At 48.6% G+C, this 23003-nt stretch overlaps 2 protein-coding genes and 3 non-coding genes across 9 annotated transcripts in view; 2 read left to right on the plus strand and 3 right to left on the minus strand.

Annotated features, from left to right (window-relative positions):
- Nucleotides 1-1445: 1445 nt before the first annotated feature.
- Nucleotides 1446-4156, minus strand: LOC120951460 (protein ST7 homolog). Its single transcript, XM_040370206.2, has 3 exons — nt 3876-4156; nt 3682-3789; nt 1446-3604 (listed from the first exon to the last, which is right to left on the minus strand). Exons 1-3 carry the CDS (start codon nt 3904-3906, stop codon nt 2193-2195), a joined length of 1551 nt encoding a protein of 516 aa, XP_040226140.1. The 5' UTR covers nt 3907-4156; the 3' UTR covers nt 1446-2192.
- Nucleotides 4157-5107: 951 nt separating this feature from the next.
- The window catches only part of LOC120952401 (coronin-1A-like), a 30056-nt gene continuing 12160 nt past the window's right edge, over nt 5108-23003 (plus strand). For 2 of the 5 annotated variants that reach the window (XM_040371707.2, XM_040371709.2), the window contains exon 1: nt 5866-6673. In XM_040371707.2, coding sequence (XP_040227641.2) covers nt 6383-6673 — 291 coding nt within the window. In that variant the 5' untranslated portion in view covers nt 5866-6382. Of the gene's footprint in view, nt 5540-5865; nt 6674-23003 lie in introns of those variants that run through there. The other 3 variants (XM_040371713.2, XM_040371712.2, XM_049606563.1) reach the window with 3 other exon arrangements.
- Trnae-uuc (transfer RNA glutamic acid (anticodon UUC)) lies at nt 17123-17194 on the minus strand. The gene has a single exon. It is a non-coding gene; the product is annotated as a tRNA-Glu (tRNA).
- On the plus strand, nt 17669-17740 carry Trnae-cuc (transfer RNA glutamic acid (anticodon CUC)). The gene has a single exon. It is a non-coding gene; the product is annotated as a tRNA-Glu (tRNA).
- Trnae-cuc (transfer RNA glutamic acid (anticodon CUC)) lies at nt 18172-18243 on the minus strand. The gene has a single exon. It is a non-coding gene; the product is annotated as a tRNA-Glu (tRNA).

Below are 23003 nucleotides of genomic sequence, written 5' to 3' on the forward strand. Positions count from 1 at the left end.
AACACGATGCAATTGTGTGATATATCCATGAAGCTAACGCGAAAGAAACACAACGAAACTAACGACGAAATAAAATGGAGACCAACGACGTGTTTTTAAGCGCACACACACCACCGCGCAAACTACTATCATTGCGCACAGCAGTAGTTCATTCACGTAACATCCGTAACTAAGTGCGAGAAAAGGAAAACTATAGTTGCGCTGCAGGATCACGAAACACTCGGCATCAACACGTGCGACGTCAGGTACTTTTTGTAAAAGGAGAGTATGATTTTATTGAGGTAACTAGTTCCCGTTCTCCTGACTCTCTTATCGACATTTTATTTGCATTTTTAGCCAATAAAAGCTCAAATGATTCTCGGCCAATGGGCGCTTATCACGCGCTCAGTTAGTGCGTGCCAACATGAAAAGGAAAACAAGCACATTAGTCCACATCATCATGACGTGACGTGATCGCCAGTTACACGAAACTCGAAAAACACGCCAGTTCCAAAGACTCTGAGAACAGGGCGAATACGCTGAACGGGGTAGGAGGCCATTTTACCCCCAAACTGTTCAAAAATGAAACCGGCTTTTTTTCGACTTTTAGTATCAGACGATCATGAAAATCAGGGGGCCCTACACCTTTCGAAAACACTAACCTCCGTGTCTCATACAGTGTACTCTTTCCTTCGCACAGACCATTTGGAGGAGTACTTAGCCCCCCTTCAAAACCATCGTTATCCCTCTCGAACACGTGCAAACGCTATCATGCGCGTACAATCTTATTACAGGGAAAGAGTCAACATGATCGACAGCATCTGATCGGCTGATAAGAAAAGGAAAGCCGTTTTCCATCTCCACATCACATCCGGTACCGGTGGAAACTGCAATTTCCATTGAAACTAGCGAGCCTTCAGACTACTAGCATGCCATGCGGTAGGTAGCACCAATGACGATCGCGATCCTACAGTGCAACTATAGATTTCTTTTTCTTGAACGCACTATCGCTATGCACTGCACTATCGCTATGCACTGCACTATCAATCACTTTCTTGCTCGCACTATCGCAATACGAAGCGCGTGATGTGCTCCCATTGGTCGAGTGTCCTTTTTGTTATCAGCCATGGGACGAAGTGATCGGTAGTGTGTGCGTGTGTGGGTTAAAATGCTCTCCTGTTACAAAATGTACCTTTTGTCGCACGTGTTGATGGCGATTTTTTTCGCTGCACGGGTACTGCAGGGTTTCTCGACCCCATTTTGAGTTTGATTGCTCTCTCGCTGTTATTGATCATTTTGTAATTATCGACCAGTTGTATTTATTTAAATCACAATTATTCCCTTTTAGAAATTTCTTAGAAAAAGATAAAATAAGATTTATTATCACTGTTACTTAATAAAAAACGAATCAGCGTGATATTTCCATGAAGCGAACGCGAAAAAGAACAATGAACCACGTACAAAGATTCTTCTCATGCTCATTTGTATGATTACTTCTGTTCAATAATTTATAGTTTTATTTTATTCAATGTTTTACTCTTACACGTTTCGCACACACACAGAACAAAACTAACGACATAAAATGGAGACCAAAGAGGCGCGATGCTGCGCTTACACACCACCGCGTAGTACAATACTATCCTTACGCACACAGTAGTCGCTTTAAATTACATTCATTCACATAAATTTATTACAATAACACCGTGCCACGGGAGGAGGGAGGGGTGGACGACTACCATCCCCCACCACCACCATCTTCATCCCGCAGCTAGCCGGCAAAACCATCGGCCGCACTATCCCAGCGTTCGCGCGGGCGTTGACTGTCGGCGTGGCCATACGACGCCAAACATTCAACTCGCGCGCGCAACGCCTTTGATAAGCGCTTTTAGGTTCTTTTTGTTTGTTTTGTGCTTAAGACATTCATGAGGATTAAGTTAGTTCGTGCCTTTGTTCCACTACCCTCTTCTTCTATGCTGCTGACCGAGGTGTGGTGCGGCCCACGGGTTGGGGAAGGTTTGGGAGCGTTTTAGCGGAATAAGAAGCCGCAGCAGTAGTGTAATAGGGAGGAACGAATTAAAATAAGCCCGTAAGGAGGCGTAAAGAGAGAGAGAGAGCGCTAAAAATAGACACCGCGGACATTGCACGCACCACAATCACTTGTGAGGAATGAAGGGAGAAGGGAGGTGGGGAGCGGGGAAGGGGAGATGGCAAGTTTAAATGCGTGAAAGCTGCTGCAGCAGATTGCAGGGCCAGATCGCTTCGATGCGCTCCTTGACAAAGTGGAACGGCAGCGAGAACCAGCTGAGCGTCGTGCTGGCAAAGATGCCCATCGACTCCGGGTACTGGTGGGTGAGCAGTGCCAGCAGGGCGGTGATCGAGCACAGCCCGGCGGTGAAGAGGATGAAGAACGGTAGCTCCTTCTTCGGATAGACGGACACCTCGTGGAAGGCGGGCAGCAGCTCCCGGTCGGCACACTCCGTGCAGGTCGGGTACGGGTAGAACAGATGGCCACGCTCGAGCGGGTACGGTAGCATGCGGAACGTGCCCTCCCAGGTGCAGTGGAGCAGGTTGAGCGCACCCTCCACGTTCTTCCAGTGGCTGAGATGGAAGAACGCGTACGCGAGCGCCTCCGAGTCGCCCCGCTTGAGGATGTGTTCCGGCGGCAGTATCAGCTGCTTCATCTCGAGCAAATACTTCGGCACGTGCGGATTGAACTCGACCGCCCGGTGGATCGCCTCGACCGCACTCATCTCGGCCGGGCTGAGGCCGCGCTTGGAGGCAACGTCGGGCGAGAACTTTTCCGCCACGACGCGCGCCTTCAGCAGGGCCGCCGTGTAGCAGATGGTGGCCGACTTTGGTAGCGAGATGTCGTCGTACTTGGCCAGCACCGCCTGACAGTCGGCGTACGCCTGCATCTCGAGCAGCGCCTCCAGCAGGTTCTCGTGTATGTTCAGCACGTTCATGATGGGCGAGATCTCCTTCGTCAGGTCACGGAACATCTTGACCGCTTCCTTCAGCTTGCCGAGCTTGCGGGCGCACATGGCCAGCCGGCGCTTGATGTAGATCAGCACGTTCGTGTCCCGCCGGTGGATGCCTTCCGCGATCGTGCCCTGGTGCTGGAAGGTTTGCGACCGCTTGTAGTTACCCTCGGCCACCTTCAGCGCGGTGCGGAGGATCTTCTCCGCCTCCACAATCGTGGTCGCTTCCTCTTCCGCCAGCAGGATGTAGGCGGGCGCACAGTCCGGGTTGAGTTCGAGTGCACTTTTGGCCGCTTTGATGCGCACGACTGGGTTACGCTCGCGCCAGGCCGTCTGCATGATCTCGTACTCGGCCTTCCCCGCGTCACCCTCGCACGTGAAGAACGTTTGATGGTCCTGCGCGGACAGGTTCATGTCGTAGAAGGTGAGCGGTTCCTTCTGGGTGGCCCAGTAGAACCGCTGATACTCGGCACCCCGGAACAGATTGAGCGGATTGCGCCACACTTTACACTCCGGCATGCTTTGCGTTGTTCCGCTGCTGCCGCTTCCACTTCCACCGCTGCCGCTCGCCGTGGTTGGAACCGGCGAATCGGTCCCATTGTCGTTGCCACTAATCCACGGGCTGATGTGATTGATTGAGACTTGCTCTAAAAGAAAAGGAAAACATTCGATGTGAGTGATGGACCCGGTGGACGAACCGACCTCCTCCCTCGTAACCACTCACCGATGAAAGACGTTCCGTACTTCCGGAAGTACCACCATTCGAAGATGAGTATCAGTCCGGAAATGAGACTAGATGTGCCGGTAAGGGCAACGTAGAACTTGGGGGTCACTGTTGGGGTTTGGGGTGGGGAAACAACGATTAGCATTCGCGGAGGAGCACTGGTGACACTGGCTGGTGTGAAACAGTTTACTTACGTGTGCTGAGAAACACCGATGAATCCCACATCCTTCCCACGGTGGAAGACACAAACTTCCGTGCGGACGATGTGGCTAGTTGAGAAGACACGGGCGGACAGGACGAAACACGAATCACGCCACTAAACACCACAGAAAACAGGACGAAACACACGGCGTAGCGAACGGTAGGCTACAACGGCAGTAGCAGCAGCACCACCACCACCACGGAGGACAGAAACTTTTTCGCTGCTTTTTTTCTTCGACTTCGATGTCAACCGCTTTGTTTACGTTTCGGAAGCGAGCTTAGTTCCCGTTCAACATGGCGAGGGTTTTTGACGTTCAAAAAGCGCTGCATCTCGCTCATTTTCTCTACCCTTCCTTTACTTACCTCGAGTGCTCGTTTCGAAGTGAGCTTTTGTACCCTTTGTCCGTATGTCTTTCGTTGTGTTGGTGACAATTTACGCGCATCGTATACCGAGTTGTGTATGTTCTCGCTCGTTGTATCATGTCATCTCTTTCGCGCCATATGGACGTGTGGAAAATGTAAACAAAATCCGTGGTTGATGTAAATGAGCAGAGTGTAGAATTTTGTTGGTAATTTGCATCAAAATCGACTACAGTACCCTCAGCGTCAAGACCACCAGCAATTGAAGACTGTATATAAAAGGCCACCATCGGGTCAGCTGAAGCGATAGTGGCACATATACGAGCAAGTGAGACGACACACTTGCGGCACACACATAAAATGCAGGAGCCCGTGGGTTCAATGCGTGGCCACAATCGGACACTAGCGCGAGCTTTTTGGCGGCCAACTTGAACCCTCAAAAACCTTCACAATGACTTTCAAACACGCTCGCCAGCGAGGGAAAATCTCGCCGATTTGGAGCGTTAACGAGCTCGTGAAAACCGGCTTTTGTCTACCGGGAAATGTGCTGAGGCGGTGGTCTATGCGACAGCGTTGGTGTTGCTGCTCTCATTATTCTCGAAAAAGCACCCGAATAGCATAAAAAGGACTTTCTTTGAGCAATGCAATGCATAAAAATACAAAACTAAATTAAATTTAATTAAAAAGACTTGCGATGTTCAAAAAAGAGTGTAGAATACACGATTAATGAAACAGAAAGGGCTTCGCCGGGCCATATTTTGACCAACGCATACAAGTGTGCGCACAGACCGTGTACAGGCGCCTTAACAGCGGCGCCGTTTTTGACAACACATCTCTCGGGTGCGCCCGATCTCAGATGCCCGTGCTCGCGCGGTGGTTGTGTCGGCACGAACGGTGCAGCTTTTTTTCATTTAAAATTTGAACCTGCCAGCGAACGGATCGCGTGTGCGTGTGTGTCCCGCTTCTTTCGCTGCGCATCATCGTCGTCGTGCCGTCATATCCAAAATCCGTCGCTCGTTTGTTGTGTTCTGTGTCTTGTGTCTTGTAACTGTGGGTAACAAATAGCCTGCAAACCAAGTGTAAGCAAAAAGGATCTTTAGAATCTTTCCTTTCGGAAAGATTTGCAAGAAGACGTGTGTTTGGAAAGTACTAAAGAGTCATCAAACTTGGTGCAAGTGTGTTGGAATCTTTGTTCGATAGTGAGGGGGAAAAATACAAAATTCGCGATCGATTGCAAAGTGCATTATTTACACGAGTGTTGTGTGCTGCAATACAAACAAAAAACATTTTCCATTCGGTGAGCTGTGTGAATTGTATGTGTTCTTTTTTTGTGTGACTGTGTAGTTGTTTAAACTAAGTAGCAAAAGCTACCAGAGTGTAAACAGAGAACGGAACCGGAACGAAACCGGCCCCTGCCCCTGACCCCAAGATCAATCCCTCCCGTGTGTGGTGATGGTCTTGTTGTAGCTCGTTGCATTTCAATAGAGTGCGGGTGCAGAGCTGGTGGTGTTCGTTTGCATTACAATTCTCTCGGTGCACTTTTTTCGAGTGCTCACCTTTCCCCGACCGCCGAAGCAGCGGCGTCTGCAAGCAAGTTTTGGCCCATTTTGTGTGAAGGTGTGTGGCACGATACAAAATAGCCCTTCTACAAACGAAACCATCGTTTCGTGTTGGTTTGCTGGCTGTGTGTGCGTGTCTAAGCTTTTTGTGTGCGCTCAGAACGGCTGTGTTCTGTTTTGGGATTTGTGTGCCGCTTCTTCTGCGTCGTTGTTTTCGCGCTGTCCATCCCGCTGCTGTTGGTGCTGCTGGAGGTCAATGTTGATGTTTCGATCCGTTACGGTAATCCGGACAACAGCGGTGTGTGTGCGTCTGCTGCTGCTGGTGTGAGTGGCGTGGAACCCACATCAAAGCAACCCATATTTCTACCGCTCGTTACAACGCAACAACCCAAAAGCTTCCCGTTCTGCTTGCACACGAAAACGCAGCAGCACAAAAGCCTTGACCTTTGCCAGTGTGTGTGTGTGTGTGTGTGTGTGTGTGTCTCGCGTGCGCTCCTGGTGCATTTCTCGTGAAGCTTTTCCGCCGTCTCGTGTGCCACCGGGTGGGGGAGTGAGAGCAACAACCCGTCATCATCATCATCATGCTGGAGCTGCAGCATCCCGACGCCGGCGGCGACGTGCAGCTGGGCACCCGATCGGTCATCCCCAGTGCCGCCACGACCCGGTCCGCGCTGGAGGCGATCAAGAAAAAGTTCGAACTGGCAGCTGCCGCCGACGTGAGCGAGAAGCTGCTGGCCGAAAAGGGCAAGGAGCAGAAACTGGCGGCCGGTGGTGTTCCATCGACCCCGGACGGTACCGAAACGACGCCGGCAAAGCCACCGTCCGCCCTCGGGTTGATTGATTCCCGCGGGTGCGCCAAACCAACGAAAAAGGTAAGTTCCACAAGCGCTAGCGAGGAACATCTTATCAGCACACACATACACGCGCTGGACTCTTATCGACATCTTATCGGAAATAGTGCTCCAGCAAGGGAGGAATCCAACGTTAACCGCGCGTCGTTCCCTATTTCCTGTTTTATTTTTTGAGGCTTCACTCAGTTCCCTTTCTTTTCAGTGCTGCACAGCGACTGCAGTTGCAGAGGAAGTGCTCTGCAGCAAATGTGTATTAGTTTGTGGGAATTTTCGCATCACGAATAAATCGAGTTCGCCGTCGTCATGGGGAACCGGTTTTGGGCTGGCCGGTGTGCGTCTGATTCGGGCCTTGGAGATGGACGAATTTTCCAAAAAAGGAAAGATGATATTCTTAGCAACCATTGCTTTCAATTCCCGTGTCCGTTTTTTTGTCGGTTTTGGAGAACAACGGCAAAGAATAGGACTTTTTTCTGCTGGTGGTGGTGCGGAAGTTTAAAAAGGGGAATTGGTTGCATCTGCGAATTTGGGAATGTCCTGTCGGGAAAGGGGAAACATACTTTTTGGCTTCATCTGCCCTCGGTTCGGCGTGACGAGTTGCCAGGTGGAAAAAAGGGAAAAGGAAATAGAAACTTAATTGATGAGCTTCGAAAGAGCAGACAAAACAACCGCTCAAGAAATGATAGATTCTAAGAGAAGAAATAATTACCTACCAAGATGTAAGTTTCACTTTTTCATACAACTCTTCATCCGGCGCACGCTGAAGATGTGTGAGATGTAAATTTGACGCTTAACCCTACTTTGTTTCCTCTCTGTCCGTTGAATGATGCCCCCGAATCGAACCAGAAGCGCTGGAAATGCAAAAGTAATACGGTTTCGCATCTTTCACCAGCGGATGTTGCCTTTCCGGGCGCTGCTGCAATTACCACCCACCTGACGAAGGGGGGGGGGGGGAGGAGGTGATCGCTGTGCCGCGCCACAACAACTGCCTGGTCGTCATCTTGCAGTGGCTGCTGCAGATTGTTTGGCAAATTGATGCAGCCCCGAGAAAGTGTGCGTTTGGGAATGGAATGGGGCATGAGGGAGGGATGAGGGAACTTCCGATACACCATCACACACCACACGGAAAAATGAAAACGAATGGTGGCCGTTGATCAGGGCTTACCATTTCGTGCGTGTATGGTTTTGCGCCTCATGTTCACGCTCATGTGCGTGAGGAAAATCCATTGTTTCCCACCAGGCCGGGGAAGCTTCTGGGGCAAACCAACACACTCGGTGATGTGTATGTGGGTTGCAAGCGACGCTACTCGATCGGAAAGCCGTTAATGGATATGGGAAAACTAGCGTGTGCCATCGAGAGAGGTGAGAAAATTCCCTCACACCTTCTGCGGGGAGGGGGGGGGGTGGTATACGATAAGATACGGAAAATGTGGGTGAGATTGGAGTTTGACGCACACGGTGTTTCTGCCAGACACACGGGAAAGTGATTTACTTCCATCACTGTAGAAGAAAAACAAAACGCACCAGCAAGCGTACACACACACCCACACACACACACATGGATATGCATTCCTCCATTATTTAATCAAAAGCATAGCAGCATTTTTGTGTGTGAGCTCCGATTCATTTCGTTTCATTAGCGCGCCCTGCGCCATCGAGCGGCAGCAGCACTAATGTGATAAGCAGCGGAAGATGAGAGGAAGGAAAGAGTCTGAGCACGTTCAATTATCTGCATATTTTAAGATCAATTTCACAAATTTCCATCCACTCACAAGTAGTCCACTCGCTCGCCCACTCGGTGGCGCCACCGTAATTCAAGGCCTCCTGCGCCAGTGATCCGGACGTGGTATGATGATCGGTCGTCGAAGAGCATCAGTAATTGCACACGAGGGGAAAACGGGAGAGCGTTTAATGCTGATAACAGTGCAGCAGCAGCAGTGACCCAGCCAAGTGCAGATTGTAGAAGGTTTCATCGATTATGTGGCTCGCCATCATCCCGCCCCCGTTCCAGCGCCTTCTTATCCAATGTTCGTAGAGGAAGGGCTTTGCGATTCGATCATCTTGTACTGAGAGGAGCGATTCGATTAAGAAGACGCAGAGGGGGTTGATAGTGGAAGCTGGTGCGCGGGCAACTTGTTCCCTGCTGTCGATCTGCCTGTCCTATTCTGTCCTTCGCACAGAATCACAAACACACGCCCCGACACCCAGTTTCCGAGCGACTGACCACGACGAGGGTGGAACAAGCACGGTGAAGTACATGGTGAAGAGGGCACTCGAACGTTAGAGTGTGGACCTAACCGTTCGGTCGGCACAACAGAGTGGGGCTAGGAGGAGAGCTTTGGTTTATTATAATCATTTCCAAGCGAGCACGATTCGCGCCATCACCCCCACTCCCTCGCCACACAGTGATTATTGCGCATTTGGATTGGGTTGTCGCTGCCTCTGCTTCCGTCTCTAGAAATCATCCCACAACCTTCCAAGGCGCATATCTGACGGATCACATCATCGTATCGGGAGAACTTTGGAACGTGTCACGAACGCTCCGTCAAATCTCAGTGCTGGTGTGTGTGTGCGCTCTGGGGACGTGCTCTTCAGAGGGTTCGACGACGCTCTGGGCGGATGTCCGACGACGTTTGTGAATTCAGAATCCTCGCCAGAGCTCTCTGAAGTGATGGGGAGTACCACGCGCTCTCGTTAGATTTGCTAATTTGAAATGGACTTGGTGTCGTTTTGGGTGGGTGTGAACAGTGTGTCAGTCTGGTGTGGCTCCTACGCCTTTGGTCTTGCGGTGTACGGCACTTGACACCTTCGTCGCCATCGATCATTGAACTGCTGCTGTTGCTGTCAGTGCTGAATTCGGCGATCTCTGTAGTAACTGTTTTCCAGTACCTCGGGGCGAGGGAATGGAAACATTTCTAACCATTTTTTGAAGAGGAAGTGTGTTGGTTTGGATCTTTGGAGTTTGGGATCTGGTTTCATGGCCGGAGTGGTGGTGTGGAGTAGAATTTCAATGATGGCTCAGGTAAACTGGAAAGTGATGACGGCACCTTAGGGGGGATGGTGGAGATAGGAGACGTGGACGTTAATTGCTATTACCGCGTGCAAGTAGGAAGGGTTATAGTGTGTTATAAAATGTATATATGGCAGAGGTACGGGCAGTGGTGCATTGCGCTGCACTGCACTTTAAGTTCGTAACCTCACATTATTTCATGTGCTTTCATCTTCCATTTTCGTTTGCCCGTGGCTCCGGCAATGACGTCATACAGACCCCCCCTCGATGCAGCTCGAACACAAGACGAACCATAAAAGCGCGTAACTCTACATAAAACCAACATCTTGAAGCTATAAACTAAAAGGTTCGACATCCTAGGGTCTCACTTTGACCATGGTTGCTGGCGTGACCCGGTCGGCATAGAACGACTCAAAACTATTTGCAGCCACGATTAGCTCGCTCTTCCGTGTTTCCCTCCCATTTCCCCCGACCAAGGGGCTCGGCGTCAAATACAGTCTTTGTTGGAAATTAGTCGCGGACACGTACGCGAGTAGAGAGTTCATTCCCTCTTTTGCTGTTTTCCCGGTACTCTCACCCTCGATTGAACCGTTAGTACATTTCCTGTGAAGGCACAACCTTCCCCCTCCCACATGCATGTGTGCAACAGTGCGTGATGCAAGTGCATCAGAGCCTCTGTGTACCGGCAGCATCATCATATGGCGCCAGTCGTCAATTTCCCCGCAACGGGTACTAGCACGACAGCGCCACCATTCCTCTTCATAGACGTGGACACAACGACGCAAGGGGGACGGCGGGTGGCGGTGATTGCATACATAAACCACCCCTTTTTCCCGATTGAAGTCCCCTACCCCTCCCCCCCCCCCCCTCACACACACACACGTTGGTTCGGTTCGCATGCTAGCATGAAAGGATGAGAGAGAGTGGCACCAGCATATCGGTACAGCGCCATTAAGTGCCACCTTTACTTCGCTGGGGCGACACTCCGTCTGCCTTCTTTGTGTGTGACGAGTGGCCATGGCTCGTAGTGTGTGCGTAATGAATAAGAGATGGGCCCGTTTTGCTGCTAGGTTTGTGTTGCCAGTTGCTGAGAACACAGAAAGCAGCTCTATTTAGTAACATACCCGAACACTACTGTTGACTACGGCGATGATGATGATGACGATGATGACGACAACGACGGACGGCTAGTGCTGCTTTCCTAATGATGGGCCTTTTGCTTGGCTTGTCCATGTCCACGGGGTCAACGAAAGAATTGCGCACCACTGTGGTGGTGTCCCAAGGAAGCAAGGGGGTGGGGTGGAAGGTTGAATTCTCTATTTCAATTTCCTAGATATAAATCTTGCATGTGCACTCACTTGCAACTGAGGGTGAAGGGTCTTCTAGCTCTATGGGGCCTACATAATGGAAACATGTTTACCGTTCTGGATTCCCTTCGGTGCCGTTTTTGTCTAATATGAAGCTAATCTAGAAGCGATTCCTCGGTGTCGTTTTTGTTTTTTTTATTATGTTGGGGCAAGTGTTGTCATCATCGTGCCTGGAATTCGTAATCATGGTCCCAAAATTATGGAATTCCAAAGCTAATCGTCGGCGGGCGTTGTTTTGGGTGCTAATTCTTGGAGCTAAATTATGCAAACGACACATGTACACACACCACCACACCACACCGGGAACGCGTCTCCAGTGGTGGTTAATTAGTAAGCACAGGGCCGTTGCATCAACATAAACCATTCCTGCGTACTGCGTCGATTAATGTAAATGAATTAATGTGCTAACAGTGATGACCCACTTAAATTGGGACGCCACAGGAGGAAGACTGGCCAGAGCAAAAGTGACCCTTCGATCTGTCCAAAAAGGGTTAAATTAAGGGGCCATGTTGTTTAAATGGTCGTATTACTCTCCGACGACCTGCTCGAGTGCCGCCGTGTACACAGCTATCTTATCTCGTAGTTCAAACTCAGGCTCGCACACACCATTACGGAAGAATCAATGCTTTATCGTAATATAAGGGGAGGACCAACCGGAATTTATTGCTTCAATTTTTTTGTAATTTGTCGTGCGGACATGTAAGCGTGGCAATCAATTTCTAAGTGGTTGATTTGAGCTATCTCTTCCTACCTCAACCACTAACCCCCCACTTTCCAATGCTTCCCTCTCAGGGGTTGCCAGCCAGAGGGTGTACCTCGTCGGGGACTTTTTGTCCACAGTGTGACTCTTTGGTTACCCGAACACTGTGTGAAACTGTGTGCGTTTGCAATGACGTGACAATGTTCTGCCCTTGTGTAAACGTGTATTTATTGCAGTGTGGTGTTGTTGTTTTTTTCCCCCATAGTCCTCTCTTATAGCGCCAATCACTTGCAATCGTGATTTAAGGCTCAAAAGTTGTGGCAAAAAAGCCTTGATTTTGCTTTGTAGTGTAATTTAGAGTGTCTTTTGGCAGAGTTTCATCCATTGTTTTGGCAGGCTTTTTGAATATTGTATTTTTACAAAATTCCAAACTAATTTACAATAAGATATAAAATATTAAAAAGTTGTACGAAAGAAAAGTTGTACCTTTCGGTGGAGAGGGTTCAAAAAACCAAAGGAAGGGAGGATATAGTGGATTGACGTGAACACGGTACATAAGCCAACTCCTCCCCAATCTTTTGCCCTTTTCAATCGCTCGTCAGAATATTTCCACTTCGGTCGAAATGTCAAAACGATTTTACGTTCGCATTCGGTACAATTTCCTCGGTCGCTTTTCCGCCTGGATTCTCTTGTGGTTTATCAGTTTGGAAAATGCTATTACCGTCCATGTCCGGCGTGGCAAGTCGTTGAGTTGTATGTGAGGGAGGGAAAAAAGGCAAACAACACGGCATGAAGGTTATTGCAAGATTAATTTCTCATTTAACGCTTCGTTCCACCATCTCACTACCTCATTATTTATCTTGAAATGCTGTGTCGTTCCATTTTTTGTTGTTGCTCGCTGGCTGCCTGCCGATTTTGGACAGCTTTTCAAGTCACAGACACATTCGAACACACACAGCAACACTCCAAATTCGTTCGTTCCCAGTTCGTGTTCTAGAAGAAACCGGGTGCCAAGTTCCGGAACACAGTCGGGAGGGCCATTTTGCGTATCGATTCAACATCGAACGCGGCGGGGCCACACTTGTATATGGAACATTGTAGCAACTTTGTCTTCCGAAGAGGGAGACATCGTGGTCGGGGTTGGAGTGTTTCCTTATGGACCCCGTTTCAAGTTACTACGACGATGGGGATGTGTTGTTGTGGGATGATCGTGGTGGTGCGGTGGTGGTAAGACTATTTTATTTAATAAATAATCGAATCTATTACGGTGCAAGCACACCAACAATGTATACTTGAGCGCTGGAAGGCCCCTACGAAATGCAAAAAGCACAAGCTCCTCGTATTGATGTCTTGTGCGCCGATACGTTCATTTCGTGTCAATCGCTTCCAGTGCCCGAGGGCGGGGAGAAAAACTGTGTCAAGGAGTCGTCCCTACTTTTCCCGTCCTTCCCGTGGCCCCCAGTGGCTTTACCAGTAGACAAAACTGACAGACGGAAACATCATCGATGAGAGATCCCCAACAAGGCAAGGATCTGCCGGCACCGGTCTAGAAAGGTGCGATGGCGATGGCGATGGTGATGGGGGGACGGCGACGGCCTGGTTTTCGGAAGGTCTCGCTGCGGCTGCCCGGGCAAAAAAGATTGATGGCAGCGATAATGATGATCTCGTCGAGCCACCACCACGGGTTGAGCTTTCGATGCCATCAGCACACCGCGATGGGGTTCGCGATTATAACGGGCCGAGTGGGGGGAGATACATAGGCATTACCTTCTCCCGCGCCCAAGCGTCATCTGTCCCAAGCGCCGAAGAATGGTGAGGTGAACCATGACTTTGAAAGTTCGACGAACTTTTCGTGTACTACTCACACACTCATACACACCGTTCACGGGACTTCTCATCAATCAGGTCGTCTGGTGTGATGGGGCGAGGGAACAAGGCGGTTGGATGGCGCACAACCTTTCCCGGGGCCGATGATCCGGGTTTGTTGCGATCGGCAAAGTGAATGGTCACGAACATTGCGAACATTGCGGCCGCGGTTCTGTGGACGGGCCGAGGTTGATGTTTCGATATAATAAAAAATAATAACACCACCAAACAATTACATTCGCGCGCAGTTCAGATTGTGTCTGGCTGGTTGGCTGGCTGGCTGGCGGTGTAGTCTGTAAGAATGTCCCGCAGATGATGATTGCTGGCTTACACCCGCTCGGATCTCTCCTCTTGTGTGTGTGTGTGTGTGTGGAGGGATCTTAAGAAGAGGATGTTTTTTTCTCTCCCAAAATAATATCCTCAGGTAGAGTTTGGTGTGACTTTTCCTTTCTAGGTAGAAAAGCGTAAGCACGTGGGTCGGGGAGATCATTGAGGTTGAGAAGATTTTCTCCTATGATTAGGACATCCTCTTCCAAGCGGCCTCGTTTTGGGTAAACGCTCTCGGGTAGGGTAATTTTCAGGTTGACCCTGGATGCCGAATTGGAGGTCCATAATTTCTGGAAACACGATGCCGACGAAGATACGCTTGTACCCCGATACCTGATGAGCAAATCGTCCCCTGGATGTGGCCATTTACAGCCGTCTCTACCTCCAAATAAGGCTCTATCAGGGATCCGTCCGATCGTTCGTTCGTTCGTTCGTTCGTTCGGGATGGATAATAAGCTGCGAATTATGGCCATTGTCATCATGTAGGATTGTACATTCATCTTGTGTCTGCTGCTGGTGCTGCTGCTGCTGATCCTTGAACCACACACGGGTACGAATGCTGGCATCGTCTTCCCAAAGGCAGAGAATGCAGCGCTTTGTCTCTCACACGTCTGGTTGATTCTGGGGGACCCATCTACACTTTGGGTTTGTAATGGGCCGATTCAATAGTTTATAGCCGCCATGAAGCACACATCAGCTCATACCCGCCAAAGACCTCCTCTCGCCCAAGTTATCGCGCACTACTTTTTACTGCCTTTGATTACCTTCACAAAGGCTTCCATTTTTTGTTTGGCTAATCAAATTTCCTCCTTCAAAGATTGGCCTCAATCGGTACGCACTTTTGTTGCTTTTACAGCAAACTTCTCCAAACTTTCGAGAAGAGGTTTGTGCTCGAAATGATGCACACGCTCATGCTACTTGTCCCAAGCGCTGGGCAGCAGAAGAGGAACGGAACGACGCCGTAAACAAACGCGGTCTAACGGTGTGCCAACCCGCGACCAACGGAGCTTTTGTTTATCGGCGCCACTGTAACAACGTAAACAACAGTGTCTTTGTCTGTGTGTGTGCGCTACAGTTTGTGGCTGTTTTTCCTCTTTTCACCAACCCATACCGAAACAATAGTGTTCGATGCGTGTGAATATGCTTGAAACGGATTTTTGTTTCAATTTCTCTCTCCAGTATCCAGTCCACTGGCGCGAACACTCTCCTCATTTGCATCTGAAACAAGTGTGTTGGACGATCGAGTGGGGTGGGGGAAGAGTGGACTGGGGAATTGGTTTCGTTAATGGAAGTCTGTATGGGTAATGTTGTTGTATGCTTATGCCCTTGCAAATGCTCTAGTTTAGATGGAACCCTTTTTGACACTTTTTGTCTCTTTGTAAGTGTGCAAATTTCCGTTCTCTAGTCTCTCTGTGGCCCTGTGGAGGAAAATAATACATGTAGATGCATTTGAATGATAAATGACCAGCGTTGGACGACGACGACCACCGTGTGCAATGTAATGTGAAACCCCATTGTGAGGGTCTTTAGTGGTGCAGGAGGAGGAGGAGGAGGAGGAGGAGTAGGTGGTTGGTGTTCCACCTTGCCCCGTTGTGCTGTTGATTCTCATTCATATTTAAATTTGGCCTGTTTGAACACGTGTCGCCTTGGTCCACGAAGAACTGGGAAAAAGAGCAGTTTGTGTTAATTTTGGTGTGCTTGGTTGGTGGTTGGTGGCTATTTTGTTGTTGCTTTGTTTGCATTCCCCCGCCGCACCACCCCTCTTGTATGGTGGTCAGAAGCGTATTTTGTGTGCCACTGCCACTGTCGTCCTATTATGATGCGAAATGCACTTTTTTGTTGGTGTGGTGGAGCTTTAACGTTCAGCGTCATCTTTCACAAGTTCTTCGGGTGTGAATGAGGTGGTGTAGCTGAAAAAGCAAAATCCCATTTGCTATGTCACTTTTTTTCTGCAACTCCATGCAACAACCTCCAAAACCAACGAGTAAGTCACTTTTTGGCGGCGCAATAAAAAAGCAGTGGAAAATTTGGTGCTTCAATCAAATGGTGTGTTGCATAATTGGATGATTTTGGAGCTGAAGGATGATAGGCTTTAGCGAAGAGCGCAACCCATGCAGCTGACCTTAAACTGCAGGTGTTGTTTGTTGTTGTGTGAGTTGAATGCAATTCCTTTTTGTTTCTAACCCCAACAAACCTGGGGAGCATCATGTATGTTGCACGGAAACTCTCCAACAAGAGAGAGAGAGGAGAGAGTCCCATGATAATCCGCAGGGCAATGGCTTTTGCTTAATTAGACGTAATTAAATCCACTTTTCGTTATCATTGCGTCTCGTTCCTTCTAGTCGTATTCGTGCAGAGATGGAGAGCCGGGCACAACGGGTTGTGTTGTGCGCGTTTTTGTTGATTGTGTGTGTCTTCCTCTTCTAGAAACCACACTCGGCGGAGAACGTAAACCTCCCGGTTGTTTAAGAATTCCACCCCGAAAGGCTATTGGCACAGGGAAGGGACCAGGAGAACGCACGCGGAAAACAACTCCCTCAGTGATCGCGAGCTCTTAAGAAACGCAGACCAAAGCAGAGCAATGCTTAACCTCTCCTCGTCATCATCATCATCATCTGCTGCTGCTGCTGCTGCTGCTGCTATGCTGTGCTGGAGCTTATGTGTGCTGCGCGACGAACGCGCGCGCGCGATCGTGTCATTCGCCCTTCTTGCCGCGAGCAAACAGTTTTCGGAAGACATGCTTTGTGGAACATGTGTGCGAGACACGGGGACGGATTGGTAAAGACATTGGAGGCACATGATGATAATAATGGCACTTGCAATGATGGTGTGGTGGCTGTTTCTGCGACTCGACAGTGCGAAACATAAATCCTCCCTGCCGAACTGTGCTCTCTTGGTGTGGCATTTCGGTTGTGCAAAAAAGATGCTATGTTCCCGTTGGCTCTACAGCTGTGGAGTTGGTAGGGCAAAACGAACGGTATTATGAGCACATGTGCTCACTTCAGCTGTTTGGTTAGCGTTTTTGTGTTGTTAAGGTAGAGATGCTAGGTACAACGTCATGTGGAGCTTTCTGCCTTGTCAAATTGTTATGGTTTTAAGATATTATATGCTGGTTGTATGAAGGGCACAAAATGTAGTGTTTCTTTGAATAGTTTCTTCAAAATCGAATTGGTTGAACGGGAACAAAAGAAAAAAGGTATGTGTTCCCATACCGGGAATCGAACCCGGGCCTTCTGGGTGAAAGCCAGATATCCTAGCCACTAGACCATATGGGAGATGGGGAGTGAGGAGCCAAAGTCGTTATAAATACGCAATGCAGCATGCGCGTACACCCCTTTGTTTCTGTTGAGTTCCTCGAAAGGGGTGGGAATAAATGAGAGCCAATGAGAGCTAACGTGAGCGAATGGGCGAGTTAACGTGGAGCACATCCCCAAAGAACGTACAGCACTGAAACGCAGAACGGTTGAAATCACCCTTTTATCTTGGACGAGTTTCAATGTTTCGTTACTTTCTTGATTCCAAACTGTTGTTACTAAATTGTAGTGAGCAATTGCGAATATGAGATTCAATTGTTAAACTATTGTGGAGATTTGTGTATCACCTTGAGATGAAGCTATGAGTGTCAGTGTGTTTACTTGAATTGACTACGTCGACCAGAACTGCTCCACAGGCTAGAGAGAGTCTACGCATTCGAGTTGTGATGAGGTCTCGTGAATTAAATAGGGTATTAGTGGCCCTCCGTTCACCAGTCCCATATTGTCTAGTGGTTAGGATATCCGGCTCTCACCCGGAAGGCCCGGGTTCGATTCCCGGTATGGGAAAGTTCTTTTTTTTTTATTGCTGGATCATCGAATCAGTGCAAATACTTACTAAAAGAATAAGTAAAAGAAAGATATGTTAAATATAATTCTAAAATAGAACAGTTGTAGCAACTTACTACGCATGGCACATAGACACGGGCTCGTCTAATTTTGTTTTTTTGGTACACATACGAGTGCAGAAACGCCAATGATCGACAAACTTTGCGGGCCAAATTAGTGGTGAAGATTTTAGTTAGTATGCGGATCAAACAGAGACTTTAATAAAACAAATTAGAAAATCACTAAAATACAAAACATGTCTAATAGTCTCTTTACTTTGAAAGTGCTCGTAGAGTTCCAGGTGAAGGGCTAAATTGACAAGCCATCTAAGTGCCAACAGATAATATATCGCCGTGTGTCTTGCGATCCGTAAAAAAAGTAAAAGAAGCATTTTCCCATACCGGGAATCGAACCCGGGCCTTCCGGGTGAGAGCCGGATATCCTAACCACTAGACAATATGGGACTGTTGGGGAGGGTGGCCCCGTAAACGCACGCGGTCGCTGGCTATGCTGCCAAACTGCATAGCATAGATTTGGAGCATAGTTTGTAAATTATTATTTTATTTTTGTTGAATAATCAATGACACTGTTTTTATTGCCCGCTTTACAATGCCTTCCTTATTAGCCCTTTCCACTATTAACACGTTGATTGTGGCAACAGTGCAACAGAGCCATATTTCGGTTGTACAGCAGCAGTAGCAGTAAATCATCTCCGAGACACTTTTTATTACTTCCCTCCAAACGCCCCAAAAACCCCACAGTGACACAAGGCATCGCGCCTTGTCCGATTGATTGTCAAATCCATTTTTAATTCCTTTTCGGCAGCCAGCTACTAGCCGTATTAAATCACTGTCGGCACGAAACGCATCCGGGGGAAAGGGAAGGATTACATTTTTTTTTCGCTCGTGTAATTAAATATTTGATTGCAGACGCCGGGGCTGCTGCATCGCGACGCATTTTCTCTGTTTGGTGCTATTTTGACATAGGCATGGGAAAACGCGCAACAAATTGTCATTGTTATGTTTTGACGGGAGGAAATTCATCACCACCAGCCAGTTTCTCAGTGAGCGGAGCAATCCGGTGCAATCCGATGATGGATGCATTTGCTGTTACTGCACTAGTCACTACTCTCCCTTCTCCATTTTTTTACGACTGGGTGAGCTTAGTATGAATTATTTAACTTATTTCACGTCCGCGAGTTTGACTCACTCCGTTCACCCCGAACACCGGGCATGATGCAATTTTGGTGTGTGAGTGTGTGTGTGTGTGCTCAGTTCCTCCTTTCCCGCCTGCCGGCCCAATCCCCTTTCACTGGTCTCTTCCACTGTATCAACAAGCGTATCATGTGCGCATCATTACAACCGGCGAGGGAGAACCATTAGACGAATGGGGTGAACACAGAAGATGGGAGGTAGCTGTGGCAAGGAAAAGGGAGTCTGTGTGACAACCCCTCGTATTCCCACTCCCAACCCCTCTATCGCTCGAGGGAAGCGAGTTTTACATATATGTACATGTTGCATCGATCGATCAGACAGACGAGAGGATGCTGACAAGGACGGCGCGATGAAAGGCCCGCAGCAGGCCACGCACACGGGGAAGGATCAAATCCTGCCTTTGTCAATGGACAAAAGGGATATGCCCAGCACTGAACTGTGGGGTGGAAACAACAACCCCCAAAGGGGAAAAAGCCGTTCCGCTGTTTCGTTCTTTTGTATCTTTCCACGCAATATGGTCGTTGAAAGACGCGAGACGGTCCTTGTGCTCCCCTGCGCCCGGTTTCCTAACGTTTGTTATTATTTGTTTTGGTAGCGATCCACTCGTCACCCTACCTACCACCCTCACACAGCTCGAGGTCCTTGAGCTTTCTTTCCGCGCCTCCATTATACTCCCCACTTTTCGCCCGTCCACCGCGAGGAAAGCGTCGTCTGGTGAGGTTTGGATTCTGCGCAGATCCTACTTGGTGGCGATGACTCATCGCCGGTCCTCATCCCATCGCAGGCGACACAGGCACATGTACATTATTTACTTCTCCCAAACATGTTTGGGGAGGACATAGGTACGGGCGACAAGGAAGAGGGGCGTCGTTAGACGGTATGATGTGTTTTCTTCTCGCACTTCCGGTCCTTTCTCTTAGAATCGTCAAGTTTTGGTGGTTCGGTCGTGTCTGGAATTGATTAATGGATGCAAGGATAATTCTGTCGGTGGGGTGAGGGTGAGTGAAGGTGTTCTGGAGGGACGTTCTTATTACGGTATTATGGATTTTGAGCAGATAAAAAAACGTGTATACTGTATTGATCCGTTCTTAATTGTATTAAAATGCTGTGCGCATCAACTTGCAGGATCGTAAAATAATTGGTAATTAATTTCTTATTCGTTTGTTCTTTCCTCTCGTTGCAGGTAAATATGAGCGAAGGTGAACTAAAAGACGAATTTTAGCAAAATCGATCCATATCGAAGTAGTAAGTCGCTGTAAGTAGTCATCAGAAAGGATGTGAGTGTATCTGTCGACGACCCCGAATGGCCTTGCAGCTTGGTAGACACTATACAAACCACCATGTTATGTCGGTCGACGGGGCTCATTTCATTTCCCTATCGCGCTCGCGTCTGGGTCTGGGTTTTGACATTGAGCGATCGCAATTGTTTCCAGAAGTCTACTGACCCATTCCCGACCTTATTTGTGAGTGGTGCACATCGTCATCGAAAGCGAAACAGAGCCAAACAGTATAACCTCCAAAGACAACCCTCTCTCAAGTCGCTTTGGCGTGTTGTACGTGCATCCAGTTGCAAAAAGGAAAGAATGGTATTGGAAGCGTGCTAAACGGCGCTGTACAGACACTCCCGGTGTGTCAAGGTGGAAAAAAGAATAGCAACAAAAAATGGGTTAGCGGGCCAAGCAGTCGGAAGGGGCGAAAAGTCCACGGCCCCCGGCCAGGTCCATGTGCTAATGACATAATTGAGGCGTGAAACGTCGCCAATCGGTGGACGCCGGTTTCTTGTTAGCATGTGCCAGAATGTCTTACAGCGCCAGAGCTGCATATTAGTCATGGTATACGATGAGGAGAGTTGTACTTCCGCGCAGAGCAGCAGACCCTAGCGGGCGGGCATGATTGGTCATGATTTTCTATGGCGCCATAGAGCGGAAGAAAAACAAACATGCTTAGCAGAGTGCACCCCCGCACTCGTCGTGTTCGGTGGGGGGGGGGGGGGGGGGAAGGTGTTGACGGAACTACGAATCAATCAATTCGATCCACTCATTCCCGGGGAAGGGGAAGAGCGATGATGATGGTGCGAGCTCATTTACTATCTCTGTTGATAGGTTGAATTTGTGGAACTGCGTGGAGGATCGGTTTGAGGTCAGGGTTTTGCAAACACTTCTCTCCCCCCGAGAAGTGTTTAGTTTGTATGACAAACAATGTAACACAAATTACCGAGCAAAGGGTGTGTAAATATGACCCACTAAGCAAGGCACACGGGCGGCGCCGCCCAAACGCGACTGTGCGACATGTGCGATAAGTTCCCACAGGAGGAACGCACAGGAAGGGGAATGTCTTCCCATCCAAGGTAGTGGGTCACATGTTGACAGCAGTACAGAAACGGAGTCGTCGTACAAATCGATCGCGCGGAACCTTGTCCCATGCCTTGTGTTTTAAGCGTTTTGACACCTGTCGTGTTGTGCCTAGAACCCTGGGGGTCGTTTATTTCGCTAACCGGTCATACACGCGATTGTATCGACAACAAAGCAACGCTCAGCTTCGTTATCAAGGTCAATTATCAAACGATTGGACGAGCTTGTTAAATGTAGCTTAACAGCATAGAGTTACACGCAGCAAAAACAAAAGGTGCAGTCGGGACCTAGGGGATTACTCCAAAATTGGATAAAGTTAGGCAAATCACCACGTAATGTCCAAAACGAATGGCTCACAGCCGTATGGGGAGTTTCGTTAACCACTCGAGAGCTTTAACCTGTGCCAAATCGTGGTAGATTTTAATGGAGAGGATCATTTTTTCTTCTTCTCTTGGATGATGTTTCGAATTGATTCCCATTTGAATGGCAAGTTTCCTTCTGCGTGGGAAATAGTTTGGCATGGAAGTTTGGGAGGAAAATTTTGATCGTTCTTATAGTTCGAAAACCCACGCAGGAAGAGGAGAAGTATGCTGGGTTCGATTCATCATCCCGCGCAATGCGAAGTTCCTTCAACAAAGTGGTCGAAGTGTGGTCGGAGAGATACACATGATCGCGTTGCATCCCGCCTGCGGTCAGTGCTCTCTCGTGCCTCTGTTGGAATCGGCATCACTTATCATTTCGGTACTTCCTTCTTCGCCTCCTGTGCCTGTGTGTGCTTTGCTTCCTCACTCAAGATTTCCGCTTATGTTGTGCATCTTAACCGCCAATGCCGCTCTACTTGTTTGTTGTGGAGTGTGGTTTTTGTGTTGTATTTTGCCTATTGTACTTCTTCCTTCAAACAGTGATCTGGTGGTGATTTCTTGCTTATTTGATTTCGATCCTCTTCGAGTCTTCCGCCCCATGGTAACGTTTGATTATTTGTGTTTCTCGTATCTTTAGAGTGAAGCAACAACCTCCCCTCAAAAAAAAAAAAAAAACAGCTGTTACATTCGATGCGGTGTTATCTTAGTTCGAAGATCGTCCAAACACATTAAGAGCAGCAGGGGTCTTCCAGGGCCTTCGCGCCAATAATGGACTGATCCGAATCTAATTTAAATCATCATCTGTATGTGTGTACCTCAAGAGGGGCACCCCCTGCCTAAAGGTATCGAAGCTCTCGCGCGCGGGGCAAATTAGACACTTCCACCCCGGAATCTTGAACTCGCCGGGGCCGTGGTTCGCCGTCCGTATTGATGGCATAATTAATTTGTATGGTTGTGCCCCTTTGGATTGCTATGAGCTTTCGTTCGTACTTTTATTTTCTTTGTCGGTCAGCAGCAGCAGCAGCAGCAACAAAACAAACTCATTTAAATACACACTCGTAAGAAATAATGTAGGAAATGGGAAATGGACATGCATGTTTGAACCTGAAAACAGTAAAGTGTGTTCAAGCCAGCTTGAACCTGCCGTTATCAACCAGACCAGACAGAGTTACACCTCGGTTGCTTATCACAAGAGCAGTGTAGTATATTGAGGAAAGTAAGAGCATATTTTAATGTGTTTGTGTGTGTGTGTGGGATTTAAGAGAGGGTAAGTTTTTATCATTTTATTGGGTGCGCG

Source organism: Anopheles coluzzii, chromosome 2 (genome assembly GCF_943734685.1).
Source record: "Anopheles coluzzii chromosome 2, AcolN3, whole genome shotgun sequence".
In the NCBI taxonomy this organism is placed as follows: Eukaryota; Metazoa; Arthropoda; class Insecta; order Diptera; family Culicidae; genus Anopheles; species Anopheles coluzzii.